Raw genomic sequence first — 19,635 nt, forward strand, 5'->3', positions numbered from 1 at the left:
TTCGCCTCCCTGCATTGTGCCTACGTATGCAAATTAACCGCCATCTTGTTGGCAGTTAACTGCCAATCTTAGTTGGCAGTTAATTTGCATATAGCCCTGATTAGCCAATGAAAAGGGTATCGTCGTACGCCAATTACCATTTTTCTCTTTTATTAGTGTAGATATATATAGATTTGAAAGATACAATAAAACTGTATTCTGTATCCCCTGGGCACATCCCAAGAGTTGGAACTCATCAATATGACTCAGTATTTTTCCAGACAATAATGTGCAGAAAATTAGGCCTGACTCTCTGACTCTTTGCATTTAACGCCCCAAGAGAAGCTGGAAGGAGGACAGCCCCTGAGACCCCTTCCATAGAAATTGGATGCCCAATGGATATGCTTGGCAACTGAAGGTGCAGGTTGAAGGAGATCCTGGCAGACAATGATGAGTTAAGAGTAAAGTATACTCACCTAAAAGTAATATGATATTGTATGTCAATTGTAATTTTTTAAAAAAATATATTTTACTGATTTTTTACAGAGAGGAAGGGAGAGGGACAGAGAGACAGAAACATCGATGAGAAACATGGATCAGCTGCCTCCTGCACACCCCTGGCCAGGGATACGCCCACAACCACGGCACATGCCCTTGACCGGAATCGAACCTGGGACGCCTGAGTCCGCAGGCCGACGCTCTATCCACTGAGCCAAACCAGTTAGGGCTGTCAATTGTAATTTAAAAAATCAAATAAAAATACATTTCTAAAGAGGTGGCCTGAATAATAATTGCTGATATCTATTGAACATTTACTATGATTCAGGTGCTGTGCTAAGCACTTTATACATAAAACTCAACCTTCATATCAACACATTATCATCTCATGTTACATATGGGGAAACTGTGGCACAGAGATGTTGTAGAAAAGAGCAGGAATTTAGGAGTTGGATAATTCTGGATTGAATCCCTAGCTCTGCAGGTCATAGAGTGGCTTATAAACTCCTAAAGCCTCAGTGCCTTAATATGGAAGGTGGTATGACTGTGAAGGCTAAATGAAATCTATAATAAAGGAGGTGCCTGGCAAATAGATCTTCAAAACAATGTTAGCCAACTTCCCTTGCTCCTCCTCCCATCTTACGCAAACCTGCATTTATGAATGCTGTTGGAATTTAACCAAAGCAAACTCTTACCTTCTTGCTTTCCCCCCCTCCAGCCACATACTGGTAGAGTCATCTGTACCTTAGCCCAAGAACTGTCATCCAGCCTCAGAGTCCCAGTTTATTTGCATGGCAGGGACCCCAGAGATGGAGGCAGACAGGATCTGCTCAGGAGCATACTATTACATGGAGACAGAACTGCTGGTTAGGTTCCCCCCTCTGCCTCAAGAATGAGGTCTTCCCCCTTCCTCCCCAAATCTTGTATTCCAAAGACTTACCCGTATCAGGGGCACAGGCCTCATCAGCTTTGGCAGCATTATCCACATTCTGTATATTAGAATCTGAAGAACAAAGAGAAGATTTAGAGGCCAGCCCACACCTCCAGCTTCCTAGAGAGGCAGGGAGGGGACCTTCCTTGAGGTCTGGATCACTTGGGTTGTACCTGTGTCTCTGGGTGTCAGCTCGGTTCATGCTTACTTGTTGGGGTTTACTGTGTTTTCCCCATTATAATCCAAGTTCCAGGAAACAGTGACCATACCATACCTTTGTGACACTCCCAGGTTGGTTGCAGCCTGGGCACACTAGCTGGATGTGGCAGCCTTTGCAGAAGGCTCTCCCTGTACTCCTCTTCCCTCATCCTCCCTCAGATCCTGAGTGGCAAGAATTATGCCCCACCCCCTTACTGAGATATCCATCAGACAGGACTTCCTGTGAGGTCCAGTGAAGAAAGGAGGTCTGGCCCCCTATTCCCCAGTCATACTCTATAGGGAAACTACTATGCCTGTGGCAAGTGGGTCAGAGCTGCAAAACCTCTCTTCCATAGAATGCTGGTCTATGTACCTGGGGCACTGGCCTCACTGTTTCTGGTCCCCTCCTTTGGGTGGTCAGGGACCTCCTGTCTGGGCTTCTGGCTGAAGGCCAGGAAGAGGTGCGTGCTCAGTGGCTGGGGCAGGTCCACCTCCAGGTATGCCCTCATGAACAGCTTGAAGACGTCATAGCTAATTGTCTGAAAAGGGATAAGAAGGGCAAAGTCAGTGGGGAGACTCCAAGGACAGAGAGGAGGCACAGAAGGAAAAGGAATCGGGGAGCTGGCAGGCAAGAGAAATGAAAAGGAAAGCGGAAGGAAGTGGAGGGGTTGGTGGAGCAGGAATGAAAAGGCCGGGAGGTGACAGAGAATGACAGGCACCGAAAGCAGCTGGGGGAGGTGAAGAGAGACCAGGGGGCTGCAGGGTTTAGTGGGGCACGGGACCACAGGAGGCTTTTGTAACAACACATTGCTGAATTTAGGTAGAAAAGGGAGTGATGGAGAGTGAGCTCTGGGCGTGGAGGCCCCAGGGCAGGGCTCTGCCTGCATACAGACCCTGGGAGGGACTGGTCTCCAATGAGCAAGACTAGATCCGTGCCCTGGAATCCTGGTTAAGATGAAGCATGCCTCATGCCGTTGAAAACATGGTGGAAAAGAATGGCTTTTCTGTGATGCGCCAATTTTCTCCTTGCGCTGTAAGATAATTCCCGAGTAGTTAGGTCTCAAAAAAAGAGGAAAGAGCTGGAAGAGTAAAGTATAGACTCCATCCTTTATTTTCATAACTGATCTTCCCTGGACAAACCTCAAGATTAACAGGGGGGAGGGTGTGTGTCTGGCTCAGCTACTCTCAAAACATGGCCTTGCGAAGGTTTTAGGCACCGGGAGAAGAGCAGGAAGCCAAGGACAGAAGGGAGAGTCAAGAAATATGCCCCAAACTAGGGCCGCTCCCTGCTGTCTCTCTCCCAGTGCCTCTGGGCTCCCGGGCCCAGGCTGGGAGCGACCATGCCAGGGAGGGCTGCTGCACTCAGCAATGCTCAACAACAGTTTGCAGTGAGTCATCACTGGCTCCTGCTTTGATGGCATCAGATTCTTCATCAAATCGGCAGATGCTCCTGGAGCTCATTTGAGGAAGCATTACTCCAAGATCTGCTGTGCAGGCTTTTGTGAATAATAACAGTCATGAGAATAAAATCCCTGCTTGGGATCCTACTTGGCTCTCCCTCTAAAATGTTGATAGCATTTAATCCCTTGTCTCTTCAGGAAGCTCTGAGAGCATTTCCAGAACCAGGAGCTGGCTTGCCTGGGTACCGTCAGGTTTGGGATACAAAGTCTTAGCCTTAAAAACAAGGGATGCCCTCCTGACCCCATTGGGAAGTCACAGGCAGTTTCTATTCAACCCCAGGCAGAGCTATTCTATATATCTCCTTTGCAGATTGGAGGAGAAAGGATAATATAGGCTCTTGGCATCTAAAGGGATTTCTAAGCAAATGTTGGACTCATATTTCCTGCAACAGCTACCAATCTCTGTTTCCCTCCCTGTCTTTTTGGCCTCTGAGTCTCTGTGTCTCTCTGTTTCATCCACTTTTTGTCTGTCTCTGTCTCCACAGCCTTATCAGCACAGAATGTCTCTTCCTCACACATCCACCTCCTATTTCCCAGTATGCAAGAGCAAAAACTTTTCCTCCTACTTTCCACCTAATATGACCTTTGACTCCACCCTCCCTGCCTCTGATAGCATCTCCCAGCAAGCATCTGCTTCTCTACTTGTGAGCATGTTCAAGGTCACCATTCCAAAGAAATTGCTGGCTAGTTGAGCTACTAGCTTGTCCTTCTTCCCTTCCCCTTCAAATTCCTCCAAACAGACCCCATTAAGCTTCTCACCTGCTTAATCTCATTCGCTTTGGATTCTGGCCCTGCTCTCCTGAAGGCCACAAATGCAGTTGTCGCTTTTAGACTTTCTCATCTTTGGCTTCTCTGTAGCATTCCTTTCACTTTTCTTCTTGAAACTCTTGATTTTTCCATGGTCTGGTAATATTTTGGTTCTCTTCTTTGATTTGACTAAGTATTTGCTGACAGCATTGTTATTCATTTTTTTAAAGGCTTTTTTTTTGCATTATTTTTTCTTTTGTGCTCTTTCAGTTGACAAGTACTATTTTAAAATGTAGTTTTGAGTTCCAAAATGTCCTGCTAATCTTTTCATTTTTGGTTAGCATCAAATTGAAAACTATTAGCATAAAATATTTCTGGAAAATAGACTGTACTAAATGATTTAATAAAAACAACGCTCTGTTAAACAAAGCCTAATTGCAATGCTCTTTAAAAACCAAAGACAAGCCCTAACCGGTTTGGCTCAATGGATAGAGCATTGGCCTGTGGACTAAAGGGTCCCAGGTTTGATTCCGTCAAGAGCATGTACCTTGGTTGCAGGCACATCCCTAGTAGAGGGTGTGCAGGAGGCCGCTGATCCATGTTTTTAACTCTCTATCCATCTCCCTTCCTCTCTGCAAAAAAAAAATCAATAAAATATATTTAAAAAGCAAACAAACAAAACAAAACTGAAAGACTGTCAAACAAGGCCTGTGTGAGATTCAGGAGCTATCCTGGCTGGTTCTCCCTTCTTTTAACCTCCATTTATTCTTCAGCATATTGTGAGTGCTGGGCTAGGAGACCTCAAGTTCTAAACCTCAATTAGCTTCTTCCCTATACCAGCTCCTCTTTCTGCAGTTTCTGTTAATGTCAATAATGCCATTATTCTCCCAACATCCCAGGCTCAGCTTTGCACTCCCAGTAGTTTGAGACTAGTTCTTGTCTCTCCCTTCTGTCGGCTGTTCTTTTGCAATGTCTTTCACATCCAGGTCTACTTTTGTCCATTGCTCATCTACCACCACCCTGACAAGGGGGCCCTTGCAGGACCCATTGACCTTGATTTCAGACTTCTGTTGCAAGTATCCTACCTGCACTGTGGCAATACCTCTCAAAGGCTTCCTTACCTCCACCTCCATCTGCTGGCCTTCCCATCTTATCCTTCCTTGCCAGGTTGACCTTCCTGAAGCAGAATGCTTCCTTACACAGAAATCTCCATGGCTTCTAATTGCCCACAGGAGAGTTAAGTTGGGTTGTCTCCAAATTTTTAAAATTATGTGTGCATCCATAACATTTTTTCAACATCCATAACATTTTGAAGCAAAACATTTATCTTTACTTAAAACTTAAATACATGTATGATGTGCTCCTCTATTTTACTTTATAAATCATACACAAAAAAGAAATTAGATGAAATAAAGATAGATGTAAATAGAAGGTCTAACATGTAGTATTTCCACAGTACAATGATCTCCTGTGCACTCCCTGAGTCTGGGATTCACAGCCCTCCCATAATCCCACTCTAAGCTAGATCTGTAGTTACTTCAAGCTCTGAGACCATTCTGGTCTTTTCTCCTATTAGTGCCTTTGTATACCTCCACAGGCTTTCTACCTGGATCTCTGTGTTCTTCTCTGGCCAACCTGCCATGTGATTTGCATGAACTGTTTCTGTCTCTACTTGTTAAAACTCCAGCTATCCTTTAAGGTCTGGTCCATATTCCACCTTCTCCAGGGGTCCTGGCATGACCTCCTGTGCCTGAATTGCTTTACTTTTCCACCTTGGTTCCTGTTTTGGGACACTCATATCTGCTGCCCTCTATTAATATATAGTTGCCTGTGATATACCTTTGTTCCCTGACTAGATGTAGAGATCCTGGAAGGTAGTGAAATGTCTTATTTCATCTCTGTTTCCCCATTACTACCTAACATAGTGTTTCCTGATGGGTATTTTAATGAATGTTGGATTCCTAATTGGTACAGTTGACTGTCATCAATTATTGTGGGGTTCATTCATATATAAACTGAGCCTCCTAAGTATAAGACAGTGCTGGACAGCACTGAGGAACACACCAAAGAGTTAAGCATGGTCCATACCTTCAAGAGATTCAGTCATATGTACTTATATATATGGTAAAGGTATTGAAATAAATCTAAAACAGGTCAACAGTGGTGAGTACCACAGGAAAAGAATGAACAAAGTGTTTCAAGAACTTAGAAAACAATAATGAATGAACACATGTTCGATTATTTATGTTCCTATCCTACGATGGAACAGGGTGGTATAGAATAAGCCTGGAAACATAGAGCGGTCACATCAAAACAGTTCAGAGGAGACTAGATCTTCTCACACCACTGAGGCCTATAAGTTCAGTGATTGTCCCCCGACCCCAACCCCCTAGCTAGTGGCAGAGTAAAACCAAAAGCCAGATCTTCTGACACCTAGTCCAGTGCTCCTGTTACTGTATCTACCAGAGGTCCCAGTGCTGACATCATGTTCCCTGCCACTCCCTCTAAACACCCCAATTTCAGTTGCCAACAAATATGACTCTGTGCCATTGCCAAAATGACACCTGGATTATGAGAGAGTATGTTCTTTATGAGCACAGGCCAGATTCAGAGTAGCTGTTAGTAAATACCTGATGGGTAGGAAGTGGCTAGGTACTACATCCAAACCTGGTAACTAATTGCTATGCAGCACATTGGCAATTCTCTGATCCCTGGAGTAACATCATAGCCTCTGACATTGTTCAAGCCTGTTACCCACTCCACCAAAAATATTCCTGCAACTTTCATGTAAGGCCTGACCCATATGCCATATCGCTGGGCAATTGTTGCTGCAACCTGTGTAAGGAGAGTGTGCTCATTCTTACGCTGTTCAACAAGGGAAGGGAGCTAGATGGAGCATTTACTGTGCATCGGGCCCTTTGCATGCATGGTCTCCCTTAAGTTCAAAAACGATAGTGGGAGGTGGGACTGTTACTGCTCTTTGTGGATGAAAAAAAATTCTGAAACATAAATAACGTGCTCAAAGCGGTGTCATAACTGATTTGTGTATAGGTGTGTCTCAGTTTCAGGTCACGGTGCTACCAAGCCATCGTGTCCCTTTCATTCTGATGCTCTCTTGTCACTTCCTGACTGTCTTCAGCTGCACTCGGCTCTCCAGAGAACTACACAGTGCTGATGGGCCAGGGCTAGTTGTGCATGGCCAGGTGCAGCCCTGTCACTCTACAGACTTTCATTCCCCACTTCGCTCTGCTAGTCACCTGACCCTTCCCACAGCTAGCCTGTTTTTCGTGGAGACATTTTAGCAGCAGTAAGCCATCAAGCTTAAGAGAAATTAAGCCCTGTTGTTTCCCCAACCCCATGCCAGGACATTACACCTATTAGAAGTCAGCCACACTGTGAAGGGGAATGAAATCAGAGTGACAGAACTCCCCTGGGACACAGCAGTGCTGCACATACAAAGAGTGGGGGCCAGCATGATGGCGGTGGGGGTGGCAGAGTGCTCATAACAGTCGAGCTGCTGCTCCCTGCTTCTGAAAGCTCCTGTGGCCTTCACACCCTGGGTGGCCCTGACCAAATTGTTCCCCTCCCACTTGCCAGCTTCAGGGCGGACAGGTTGATTAGCAGCTCCCACCAGGCTTTGTTCCTATGTTTTTGGAGCTGGGCTGGGAGTGTGGGGGGGAGGGGGGGAGGAGGCTGAGAGTTCTTTGTTGGCTCTGCCATCTTCCCCACATGGCTTCTCTTCAGGAATGTCTTTTGAAATGGTGCATACTCAGTCTTGCTTCAGTTCCAGCAACCTACCTCTGGCTTTCTTCTCTTGATGACGGGTGAATTTTATCTAACGCCCCTCCCAGATGTACCAGAAGAGCATGGGCTCTGTGGATTCCTACCCAGTGCCCAGCAGAGATGTTGACTCAAAGTTTGTTGAAAGGGTGACAATATGAATAAGCGGCCAGCCTTTCCTGAAGTTTGCCTGGCTGATTGGTCACTTTTCCGCAACTGGCCCTCATAACAGGACCCAGGAACAGGGAAGAAGTTGAGTTGAAAACATTCTGGGGAACTGGGACAGAAGGGGAATAATGATGGGTAATGTTTTTAAGCGTCTTGTCAAAACTTTAGACACTTTGCAAACATTATCTCATTTAATTTACTATCTGCAAACCTCAGGTCCTTTTTTTTTGTCATTGTTATCTTCAGGTCACAGATGAAACACTGAGGCTCAAAGAGGTGAAATTCTATTCAAGGCCACATTGCTGGTTGGCAGCAGAGGTAGGGGTCTAACATAAACCCCATGTGAGTCCAGAGTCATGGCTCTTAAACTTGACCCTGTCAGTAGGAAGCAAGTTCCAGAAGGGAGGAACTGTGCTTTCTCATCTTTATATGTTCTGCAGTACCCAACACAGTGCCTGGATGTTAAAGAAATGTTAGATGAGTTGAATTTGAAAGTGGGAGAGGTCTTGCATTCATTCATTTATTCAACAAACATTTGCTGAGTGTCTGCTATGTTCTGAATACTCTTCTGGGCCCCTGAGACACAACAGTGAACAAATAAGTGTCTATACAGAGATAGACAAATAAGTGAGTTACATAGTGGGCCAGATGGTGAGAAGTACTAAGGAAGAAAATGAGGCAGAGCAGTGGGATAGAGAAGGTGATATTTACTAAGAAAATGACTTGAGCCAACACTTGAGGTGAGAAAATGAACAATGTGTTTATCTGGGGGAGGAACATTCTAGGAAGAGGCAAAAGCAAGTGCAACGGTGCTGAGGTTAGGGCGGCCTCGGCTTATTTGACAGCATCAAGGAGGCTAATATGGCTGGAAAGGAATGAGGAGAGGAGGGTAGCAAGAGATGGGGACATAGCGTAGGGGGAGCTGCAATTGTAGTGACCTTGACTTTTATTCTGAGTAGGGGTTCGGGGGTAACCATGAGAGATTATTGAGCTGAGCAGTGACATTATCTGACTTAAGTTTTAGCAGATTGCTCAGGATGTATGTGAAGAATAGACCTTAAAAGTCAAGAGCAGAAACAGGGAGCCCAGTTAGGAGACTACTGCAATAATCTGGGCAGAATATGGTGATGATTCAGGCCAGGGTGGGAGCACTGCTACTGGTGAGATGTGGCTAGATTTTGGGTATATTTTAAATGTAGAAGTGACAGGGTTTGCTGGCGAATTGGATGTGGGATGTGAGAAAAAGAGAAAAGTCAATGATGACTCCATAGTTTTAGGCTGAATAGCTTAAAAAATGGAATTGCCATTTACTGAAATGAAAAGACTGCTGGGAAAACAGGAGAAGATAAAGGAGCTTAGTTTAGTGCATGTTAATTATGAGATACTTATTTGATTTTTAAACCAGGAGTGAAACTAGGAGACTGGTTTCCTGAAAAACAAGTGAAGAAAGTGGAAGAGAATTTGGCCAACCATGTCCAAATATACTTTACTCAACCAATTCTGTTGAGTAAAGTAGTGATTGAGTTTAGCCACATGGAGATCCTTGGCTTTGTAGGCTAGTGGTTTCAGAGGGGAAGTAGGGGCTACATGCTAATTGCAAAGCTTTCAAGAATGTGGGAAAAAGAGAAATGGAAGGCAATGAGTACAGACAAATCTTTGCACAGTAAATAATTTCCTATAAAGGACAGGAAGGAAATGAGATAGTAGCTAGAGGGACAAGTGGAATCTGAAGAACGTTTTTAATATAGGAGAAATACATTTATGAGAAAAATAAAATATATAGAAGGCTGAAGTGAAAGAAATAGAGGTAGAAATAGAAGGTAGATAGGTAGAAGATAGATAGATAGATAGATAGATAGATAGATAGATAGATAGAGTTGCTGAAGCAATGCCTGTCAATAGATCAAAAGAGGATAGGATTGAGTGCACAGTAGAGGGGCTAGAATTAACAGCATGGAGATTTCATACCTTGTTACAGGAGAAAAGGTATGTAGGTGAATAGAGATCTTATGGAAGATCTATTCTGACTATTTCCATTTTTTAATATATATATTTCAGAGAGAAAGGAAGAGGGAGAGAAAGATAGAAATATCAATGATGAGAGAGAATCATTGATCGGCTGCCTCCTGCATGCCCTACTGGGGATTGAGCCTGCAACCTGGGTATGTTCCCTTGACCGGAATTGAACCCAGGACCCTTTAGTCCATAGGCCGATGCTCTATCCTATCCAGCTAGGGCTGTTTCCATTTTTTCATGAAGCAGAAAACACAGTGGTCAACTGAAAATGAGGAGGAATAAGAGATTTGAGAAGAGAGAAGGTATGATGTGGTTTATAGGACAGTGAGAGGGTGAATGGACTTGGGAAATGTATAATTCCAGGTAGCACCGATAACTCACTTGAGACAGGAAAACATATGTTGAGTAACAAGTTATTCAATGTGAGCTAAACTTCCAAGAGGAGAAAAATTTGTAGAAAGGCTGAATTATGGAGTTTTTAAAGGCTTGAAATAAAAATTTTCTTACCTCGTGTGAGCCAAATTGTTTGATGCTTCCACTCTCATTAAATTCAGCCAAGACATCCTTTATCTTCTTGGAAGAATCTGGAGAAACAGAGTCCACATATGAAACACTGGTGAACAGCTGGTGGGAGATAAGCCAAGTAAATTCTCCCTGTCTAACCTTGGTTATGATGGAGCAGTCCCTCATTCCCAGGACCATACGGATAAATGTCACCCTACCCTTCTGCCCTCTCATTTCTTCTTTCTCTTTTTCCCCCCGAGTATACTCTTTCTCCTGCTGTATGAACTAGCTTATAAAACACAAGTCTAATCAGGCTATGTCCCCGCTCAAAAACCTTTCAGTGGCTCTCAGTTTTTCTAGGATAAAGCATAATCCCCTTATCTTAATATATAAGTATGTGGTAACCTAGTCTATTTCTTAATTCTAACCTCAGCTTGCCATGTTTCAGCCACATCAAACCAAATTTCCAGAAATCTCCGAATAAACTGTGTACTCTTCATGGTATTTCTACTCTGTATTGCAAAGTTCACTCAATTCTCACCACTCAGCTCAAACATCAGCCCCTTTGTAAAACATTTCTTTACCAATCAATTAATCATTCCCTTCCCTGGTTCTCATGTGACTTGTATATAACTCTGTAATAGCACTTGTCATATAGTGTTATAATCATTATTAGCTTGTTTATCTTGCCCATATCCTGCCTTAGTTCTACACTGAGAGCTTCGATGGGCTACTGAGTCTTTGTATATCATACCAAAAACATTTGAACAAAAATTTTAAAACATTTAAATTTTTGTTAATTAAATAGGATGGGTGGGCATTAGCCATGTGATACTCTGTCCTTGGTGCTGAAACGGGGACTCAAGATTCATGAAAATAGTGGTTTAGAAAATTCTGCTTTCCATAGGAAATAAATCAGAATCTACTGGAGAAAATGGTGGATGCTTTTGGTGGAAAGGTTTACAAAGAAATTAGAAGTCAAGAAAATAGAGTCTATAATTATAATTTTTATTATAAATACATTCTGAGTGCATCCGGTATAGTTACCAACACTCTAAATATTGAAGAAAACCAGGTTTTCTGTGCTCTCCCTGTTTTGCAGTATTCTGGATAATTAAGAGCTTTTTAAGCTCCACTACTGCCACTATTTAGACATCTGAGTAAAGGGCAATGTCATTAGAAGCTGACACAGTGTTCCCTGGTGTTCAGGTTCTTTGTACAGAGGGCTATGCTTTCTTGGGCCTACGTAAAGTAGACATGCTCATGGGCTGGGATGTTCTCCATGGCATTGCTGATTTGGATTCAATCAGGCACAAGTTATAATCATTTCAAGATTGAGACATATTGAAATGCCACGGGAAAATGCTGCTGATGCCTAAAAATGGACATTCTTTCTGAAAGTCAAAACAGATGTTGAAAAACTAATAGCTCAGTGAGATCCAGGCAGCAGATGCCATTGGTTTGGACTGCTTCCATTCAATTCAGAAAACACTTTGGAGAATAAGATGCTGTAAGGTACTGTTGATGAATTAGTCAGGGAGCAGGGAGATGATCTGAACCACTGTGGTAATAATAGCTTTCCTTTATTGAAGACCTTTACTGCATATTATCATATACTATCCCCTACCAATCCATACAAATTTGGTAATATTTTCTCAGTTCACCCATGAAGAAGCTGAAATTCAGAAAACTTAAGTCACTTGTCTAAGAATCAGGGTTTAACTCTGGTCTAGTCGGGCTCAAAAGTAAATATTTGCTTCCCAAAGATTTGCTAACACAAGGAAAAGTGTAATTGATGGTTTAGCAATAATATGAAGCTCTAGAAAGCATGTAGTAGAAGAAGTAAAATGAGTGGGGAGGAAGGCAAAGTAGGATGAGAGTGGTGTTTGGAATGAAGACTGGGGATACCCTTTGAAGAAGGTATCATTTGAGCTGGGGTGTAAAGATGCATAGGTTTTGAAAGGTGGGCATAAAATAGAAAAGGTATTTACAGAAGGGACAGGGTATAAAAATGTGGAGTTGGGCATCACAGAACATTTAGGAAAAGTTAAAACTAGAGAGTAGCTTCAGAACAGATTTGTGGGGGTCAGATTTGAATGCCAAGTTAAGAACATTGATTTAAAACTGTTAAAATTTTTTTGAGTAGTGGAATAATATAACTGGGTCTTTGTTTCCTAAAGGCCACTCTGGCAACCTAATGAAAGAGAGTTTAGAATTAGGCCAGAGCTCAGTTAACACCATACATAAATTATATTCAAATTATTTTATGAGAAGCTTAATTATTTTTTAAAACCCCTATATTTTAGACTCTATTTTAATGGCAGATTTTCAGCTCAGCCAGAGTGGCCAAATTAATAAAAGTAAATTTAAGAGCATGAGTCCTCTTGGTGTGAGAGTAGTATAGAGCCAGTATTTTGACTGAGGACAAGAGAGCAATTTTACTTGAATTTATACTCTTGATTATTGTCACATTTTGCAGATTCCATAATTCATCCTAGCAGAAATCCTTTGGTTCTAAGTGCTATTGATCTAATTATGATTTATATTTAAAGGGATGAAATACATATCTATATGTAGATATATTTATATGTATAGATATATAGATATATATACTAATATATAAACTATATATACACATGTCTCACACATATTATATGTTATACATATATACACATTACACACACATATATTCATCATATGTTCATATTCAAGTATGCAGGTTTTAAAAGGGATAAAGAAGTATTATTTTAAATTTTCTAATTACTAGCAAAATAAATAGTAATTAATAATTACTAGCAAAAAATATAAAGAGCAAAATAATGCAAGATATTGCTGGCTCCTTAATTTCCCTGAAAGTTCTTCCTCATCCCACATTTACTTTGTCTTGTTTTATGAGTTTATAGCAGCAATGCCTTTCCCTTTAAAAAGGAGAAACAATTGCACTGGTGGGGTATCTCCTAATATGCCAAGGTTGTGGGTTCGATCCCTGGACAGGACACATACAAGATTAACCAATGAATGCATATATGAGTAGAACAACAAATCTCTCTCTCTCTCTCTCTCTCTCTCTCTCTCTCTCTCTCCAATAAATAAAAATTTTAAAAAAGAGAAACAATCTAATTCTCAAATATGATGCCTGTTACTTTCTCTTAGATGTCCTTTGATACTTTTATCACAGTTTTCTTCTCAACAGATTTCTGGACTGGGTTTCTCTCTCCTGAGGAGTAAGAGGGTACTGCCCCATTCTGTTTCATCTTACCACAGTTAGAAACAATGAGGGGCTTCTTCAGAGCACTCCTATCTCACTCAGGGGCCACCTGTGGGCCAGTAGCACAAGCTCAGTTGGAACTCCCATTCAAAGCCTTCATGGTAGCACCACCACCAGACTCAAAGGTGATCAAGCTCCACTTCTAAATGTGCAAAGTAGGGCCATGCCCACCATCCTTTGCAACAATTCCTATTTTGTTGAGTACTAGACATTGCCCTGGTCACCTTGTATATTTTATTTAAATCTCCACAATGACCCTCTAATGTAATAACGACCCCTATTTTAGAGAAGAAACTGAGGCTTGTGGACTTTAAATGATCCTTTCAAGGGTGCACAGCTAGTGAGTGGGTGACTGTGATTGAGAACATATCTAATAATGTGACACAGGTACTGGATTCATTGGATACATAACACTGGTAAATCAGAAAGTTAAGCCCTTCCACTGTGACAGTGGCTCTCAAACCTGGCTGCACCTTAGAATCAAAAAATTCTGTAACACATTGAAACCGAGGTCTCACCCAGACCAATGAAGTCAGCATCTCTTGGGGGACCCAGGAATTGGTATATTTGAAGGCACACTTCGGGTTCCAATGTACAGTCAAGGTTGAGAACCGCTGTGCAAAACGATGGGGTTTTATTGTGAGATATAAAGATTACCTTAAGTAGCTGAACATATTGGATAATTCCTGCAAAAGGAAAGCAAGGAATCACTCTAATAAATCTAAAATCATCGTGCTTGGCAGATAGTCCCTGTTGTTTAAATGGACAACACTGAAGAACCCCACCCAAAAGGTCAACTTATTCAAATACTTTGCAAGGTAGGGATACGTTTTGCATTAGCCCAAACTGGCAGGACCATCAACATGCAGTTTGACCCCAAATCAGGAGTTTAAAGACTCTTCTCTGTGATTAAGGTCACTGGTGGTAACAAATACCCAAGGAAGTTCCAATCCAAAATTGCCTCTTTATGCTTTATGTGCCAAGAATTCTGGGACCTTAACCAAGCACTTGTTCCTAGTGTTTGAGCAAATTCAAAGCCTTTTTAAGGAGAAAATATGGCCCTTCTCACAGGCACCTTTGCTGCCACAGTCGCATCGGACAGGGATGTCCTCCATCTGAACAAGCAGACAACCAGGAACTTCAGTGTGTATAGTTTATGTGCTACCTACACCAGAATCCAAAGTTTATGGACCATCTTCCAATTAAGAACATTGAGCATTTGAGCCCTATCAGACCACTAAACTTTGAAATAACTATAAATCAACATTTTCAAAAGTGAATCTGAAAACCCACAGATGAGAATGAGATTCTAAGGTACATGGTAACTCTCCTCAAAATTCTCTAAGAGTGACTCAAACTGTAACATGCACATGAACTGCCTGGGGATCGGGTTTAATGCAGATTCTGATTCAGTAGGTCTGAGTCCAGGCCTGAGATTCTGCATTTCAAATAAGATCCTAGATGACTTCAAGTATGTAGGTCCGTGGACCTCACTTTTGATGAGGTCTTAAGCCACACTCCTGTATATCTGTGGCTGACTAGTAAGGCTTGCCTGCCACAACACAGAAAAATCATCAATAAAACAAATAAGCAAACATGATGAGGAGGCTAGAGGAACATAGTCTACAGATTGAGAAGACCATAAATGACTCTCCACCCATGGAGGGAAAGACACAGGAGGAAGGGGAAAGAAAGTTGGTACATGAGAAAAAACAAGCAATTAGATTTTCCTTCTTCTGGTGAAGGCTGAGATGTATAAGTTTTCTAAGTACTCCAGGTAGTCAAGAACACAGTGAGATGCACAAAAGCAAGAATGAGCTTTTCCAAGAGTCCTGGAAAGACAGAGACACCAGGGCCAAGAGCACTGCTTCCACAGACCCACCTTTCTATCCAGGATGAATGGGATCAGAGCAGAATGTGGGAGCATGTGTAAGAAGGTTCAGCTTCATAAGCTGGACACCTCCCAGTTATACTTCTTTTCCCATTCACTGTTTATCCCCAGCATGTAGCCCATTGCCTGGCATAACATTGATGCTCCATGAAGATTTGTGAAATAAATGAGGGCTGAAAAAGGGATTGGGCTTGTCCTATATTCCCAGGGGCATAGGTAGAAAAGGTAGACCAGTGGTTGTCAACCTTGGCGGCATGTTAGAATCATGTGAGGAACTTTAGATACCACTAATGCCTGGGTCCGATGCCTACTGATCATGATTAAACAGTCCAAGGGCGCAGGGTTATGGGGGATGTGGGAAGGACATTGCAAGTGTTCAAAGCCTCCTACTGCAGTTGAAGGCTGAGGACCACTGAGACCTACCAAGCTAACAACTGGGGGAAATCGGTCAAAGTGATGGTTCTGCCACAGTATTATCTATAATAATAAAAGAGTAATATGCTAATTAGACCAAATGTCCTTCCAGACAAAGCTGGGGCTCTGAGGGAAGCCTGGGTCCTGGGTGCCTGCCAGTGGCCAGAGGGAACCCTAGGTCCCGGGTGCTAGAGGGAAGCCCAGGGCCCAGGTGCCAAAGGGAAGCTGGTGCTGGCAGCAGGGGGAAGGAAGGCCTACTCTTGCATGAATTTTGTGCATCAGGCCTCTAGTATATAGAATAAAAGAAAAAGACTTTACATTGGAGCAGAGGGAATTTTGGCTGAAATAAGAAAACCCTCTTTAGGATACTAAGATTTTCTGATTCAATCATAAATGATCTGAATGACTGGTATGACTTATTTGTGTAAGTAAAATTTGTACTGCTAGCAAAATTTCCCCTTTTCTCCAATTAATGTGGCCTCATCAGTCATATTTCAGGTGAATGTGGAGGAATGGATCAGACAACTTGTACTTTCTTGCAACTAAAATTGTGGTCCCTGGGTCACCAGCATTAGCATGGCCTGGAAGCTTGTTATAAATGCAGAATCTGCCTGGCCAGTGCTGCTCAGTGGTTGAGCGCTGACCTATGAACCAGGAGGTCACGGTTGGATTTCCAGTCAGGGCATATGTCTGGGTTGTGGGCTCGATCATCAGTGGGGGGTGTGCAGGAGGCAGCCGATCAATGATTCTCTCTCATCATTGATGTTTCTATCTCTTTCTCCCCATCCCTTCCTCTCTGAAATCAATGAAGAAAAGAAAAAAAGAAAGAAAAAGAAGAGAAATGCAGAATCTCAGAACTACCCCAGACCTGCTGATTCAGAATCTACATTTTAACAAGATTTCCAGGAGATCACATGCACATTCACATTTTACAGCCATTGTTCCATAGAAGTCTCCCCCATCCATAGATTCTGTGACTGCCTGTGGGCAGAGTCCGAGTCATCACTAATAAAGAGAGCCAGTTGTGTGAAAAAGATGTGGGTGAGAATGACAGTGGCTATCCTTTCCAAGATGGAAGCAAGTGGATATGGCCAATTAAATAGCAAGGTTTCAGAGAAGCTCACCTAGAGCCTCACATTGTTCTACAAGTCAGTCCTAAACATTTTCTCTGGCTCCCATATTCACACTGACAGGTTTGAATTTTGAGCTGTGAATTACATACATCTAAAAGTCAGAACCTTTGCCTTGCTTTGATATGATTTGAATGAAATATATTTCTGAATAGCACAATGTACTGATTCATTCTCTTTAAATGTATTTTAAAAATTTGCTCTATTGTAATTGAATTGGTATCTATATTAACCAAAGTATGGTTGAGGTTAGGCTCCAATGGATACATTTCTGTTTAATTTGTTAGAACTAAATTGAAGCAAATTGCATCTGACGTGGGATCGAGAACTTTGGTTCTAATTCTTATTCTGACACTGACCTCCTAGGTGACCTTGGGCAAGTTACTGGGGTCTTCTGGACTTAGTGTTCTCACTTGTATAATGGATAGGAGTTGGATTTAATGATGGCTAAGATGTCTCCAAGTTTTAAAAGGTTTACAAAATAAAGCAACCACTAGCTGATGTAAGAAATGTTTGCTTTAATTTCTTAGAGAATTAAAACTCAAAATTGATACTCTATCATTTTTTTTCTTTTTTGAATAAGCTGGTAGTTTCTTTTTTGAAAAAATAATTGGAAAAAAAAAAAAACAGATGAAAACTCCCCTCCACCCAAATATCAGGATTAGAAGGACAATAAGCCAATTATATTTCTGAAGCTGTTAGGGGAGGTTGAGTAGGAGGAATCCCCACATGCTCATGTCCCCTGAGGTTGAAAAGCAACCTGTTTAAGCATAGAAACTACATATTGTAAGGGCTATTGAAGGTCATTTAAGCAACCAGGCATCTAATGCTCTAATCTCCTCTGTAGTGTCTGTCTCAGCCAACTCTGCCCACACAGTTTTAGGGAAAGGAAACTCACTTGCTTTTAAGTCAATTGTGTTTCCTCTTGGGCAGGTTTGACCACTGGGAATCAATGTATTCCTTACTTTAAAGTCTTTCTTTCAATGATTTCATCTCATTAGTCCTAGGGCTACTTCTTGAAGGCATTTCAAATTAGCTTAACACCCCCTCCCTGCAATAGCACTGTAGCTATTTTAATACACTTTTCCTCGAGTCTGACCTTATCCAGTACATATGCATAGTATTTTCAGCCACTTCATGCTGGGATGCCCCTCACCATTCTGGTGGCACTTCTCAAACAAGTTCCAGTTTGTCCATATTCATGGTAAACCCTGATGCCCAGAAATAAATTCAGTTCCCTTGAGAGGTCTGATCAGGACAGGAGAGAATGTGGATATCACTTCGCTTTACTAGACACTATGAGTCTATTAATACACTAGAGGCCCGGTTCATGAATTTGTGCATGGGTGGAGTCTGATCGGCTGGGCAGCCAGCGGGGAAGGGCCTCGGGCAGTTGTAAGACTGGTCCTGCCCCTTGGTAGAACTCCAGGTTGAACTCCTGGTCGAGGGGACAATTTTTATATTAGCCTTTTATTATATAGGATTCTAAGATCACGATCAGTGGTTTGGTTAAATAAAATAATGTATATGTATTGAAAAGAAATCTCTGCAACCACTGAAAACCAAGCTTTTGAAAAGTGCTGCATGATACAAGAACACATGATGCATTATATTGAGTGCTAGCTGTTCTCCAAAGATGGCTGTCATCAATCTTCCCCTCCCTGTGTGAGTCACTCTCCCAGGGGATGTGGAGTCCATTCCTTTATGGCATTGAATCTGGGCCAGGCCTGGGACTGCTTTGACCAATGGAATGTGGAGAGAGTTCCTTTCTCTCCTCACATTCTTGCTCTCTGAAGGGCCTTCATTTCTATTTTTTTCTTTCCTCCTGTCCCTACACAAGTATTTCGAAGTCAGAGCTATAGCTTAACCCTCATTTCCACCCAGGTCCCTCTGAGCCCAGGTGTCAAAAAGGCCTGGCAGCTGCTGCTTTTATGCTCTTGGAGCCCAAGCCACGTGTAAAAAGTCCAGGGTCCCCTGCTGGGAAGAGAGGCCAACACAGAGAGGTCCTGGGAGATAAGAAAGTGCTTACAGAAAGAAGCCCCTTGGCGGATCACCGAGGCACCAGGATGTGAGGAATCAGCCATGCTGGATCATATGAGGCATCCCACCCAAAGCCCCAAACAGTGTGGAGCAGGGACTAGTCATCCCTGCTGTGTCCTGTGCAGACTCCTGAGTCACAGAATCATGGGGAAAAACAAAACAGTTGCTTTAACCCACCAAGTTTTGAAGTTGTTTTGATGCATCAATAGATACTTTAAACATATTGTTAGGGTGAAGAAAACAGCATACAAATAGCCTAACACAGTGGTCGGCAAACTCATTAGTCAACAGAGTCAAATATCAACAGTACAACGACTAAAATTTCTTTTGAGAGCCAAATTTTTTAAACTTAAACTATATAGGTAGGTACATTGTTATTAACTTAATTAGGGTACTCCTAAGCTGGCCTTTGCTAAAAACATCCTCAGTCTGATTGAGGTACGTTCGCTGAGGTCAACCCCTTCCAACTCTCCCATCCACACTCGTCTTGTATACTTGTTTCGCCTATCTCCTTTCGTTCATCTTCTCTATATGTCCAAACCATCTCAACATACCTTTCTCAATCCTTGACACTACGTCTTCTTTCACTCCACAACATGCCCAAAATTAAC

At 42.3% G+C, this 19,635-nt stretch overlaps 1 protein-coding gene across 7 annotated transcripts in view; it reads right to left on the reverse strand.

Annotated features, from left to right (window-relative positions):
- Nucleotides 1-19,635, reverse strand: part of DGKG (diacylglycerol kinase gamma) — a 210,818-nt gene that overhangs the window by 146,082 nt on the left and 45,101 nt on the right. For all 7 annotated transcript variants that reach the window (XM_059687264.1, XM_059687265.1, XM_059687268.1 and 4 more), the window contains exons 3-5: nucleotides 10,285-10,361; nucleotides 1,980-2,145; nucleotides 1,418-1,480 (exon numbers count right to left, since the gene is read on the reverse strand). In XM_059687264.1, coding sequence (XP_059543247.1) covers nucleotides 1,418-1,480; nucleotides 1,980-2,145; nucleotides 10,285-10,361 — 306 coding nt within the window. The remainder of the gene's footprint in view (nucleotides 1-1,417; nucleotides 1,481-1,979; nucleotides 2,146-10,284; nucleotides 10,362-19,635) is intronic.

This window comes from Myotis daubentonii, chromosome 3, assembly GCF_963259705.1.
Source record: "Myotis daubentonii chromosome 3, mMyoDau2.1, whole genome shotgun sequence".
Lineage (NCBI taxonomy): Eukaryota > Metazoa > Chordata > Mammalia > Chiroptera > Vespertilionidae > Myotis > Myotis daubentonii.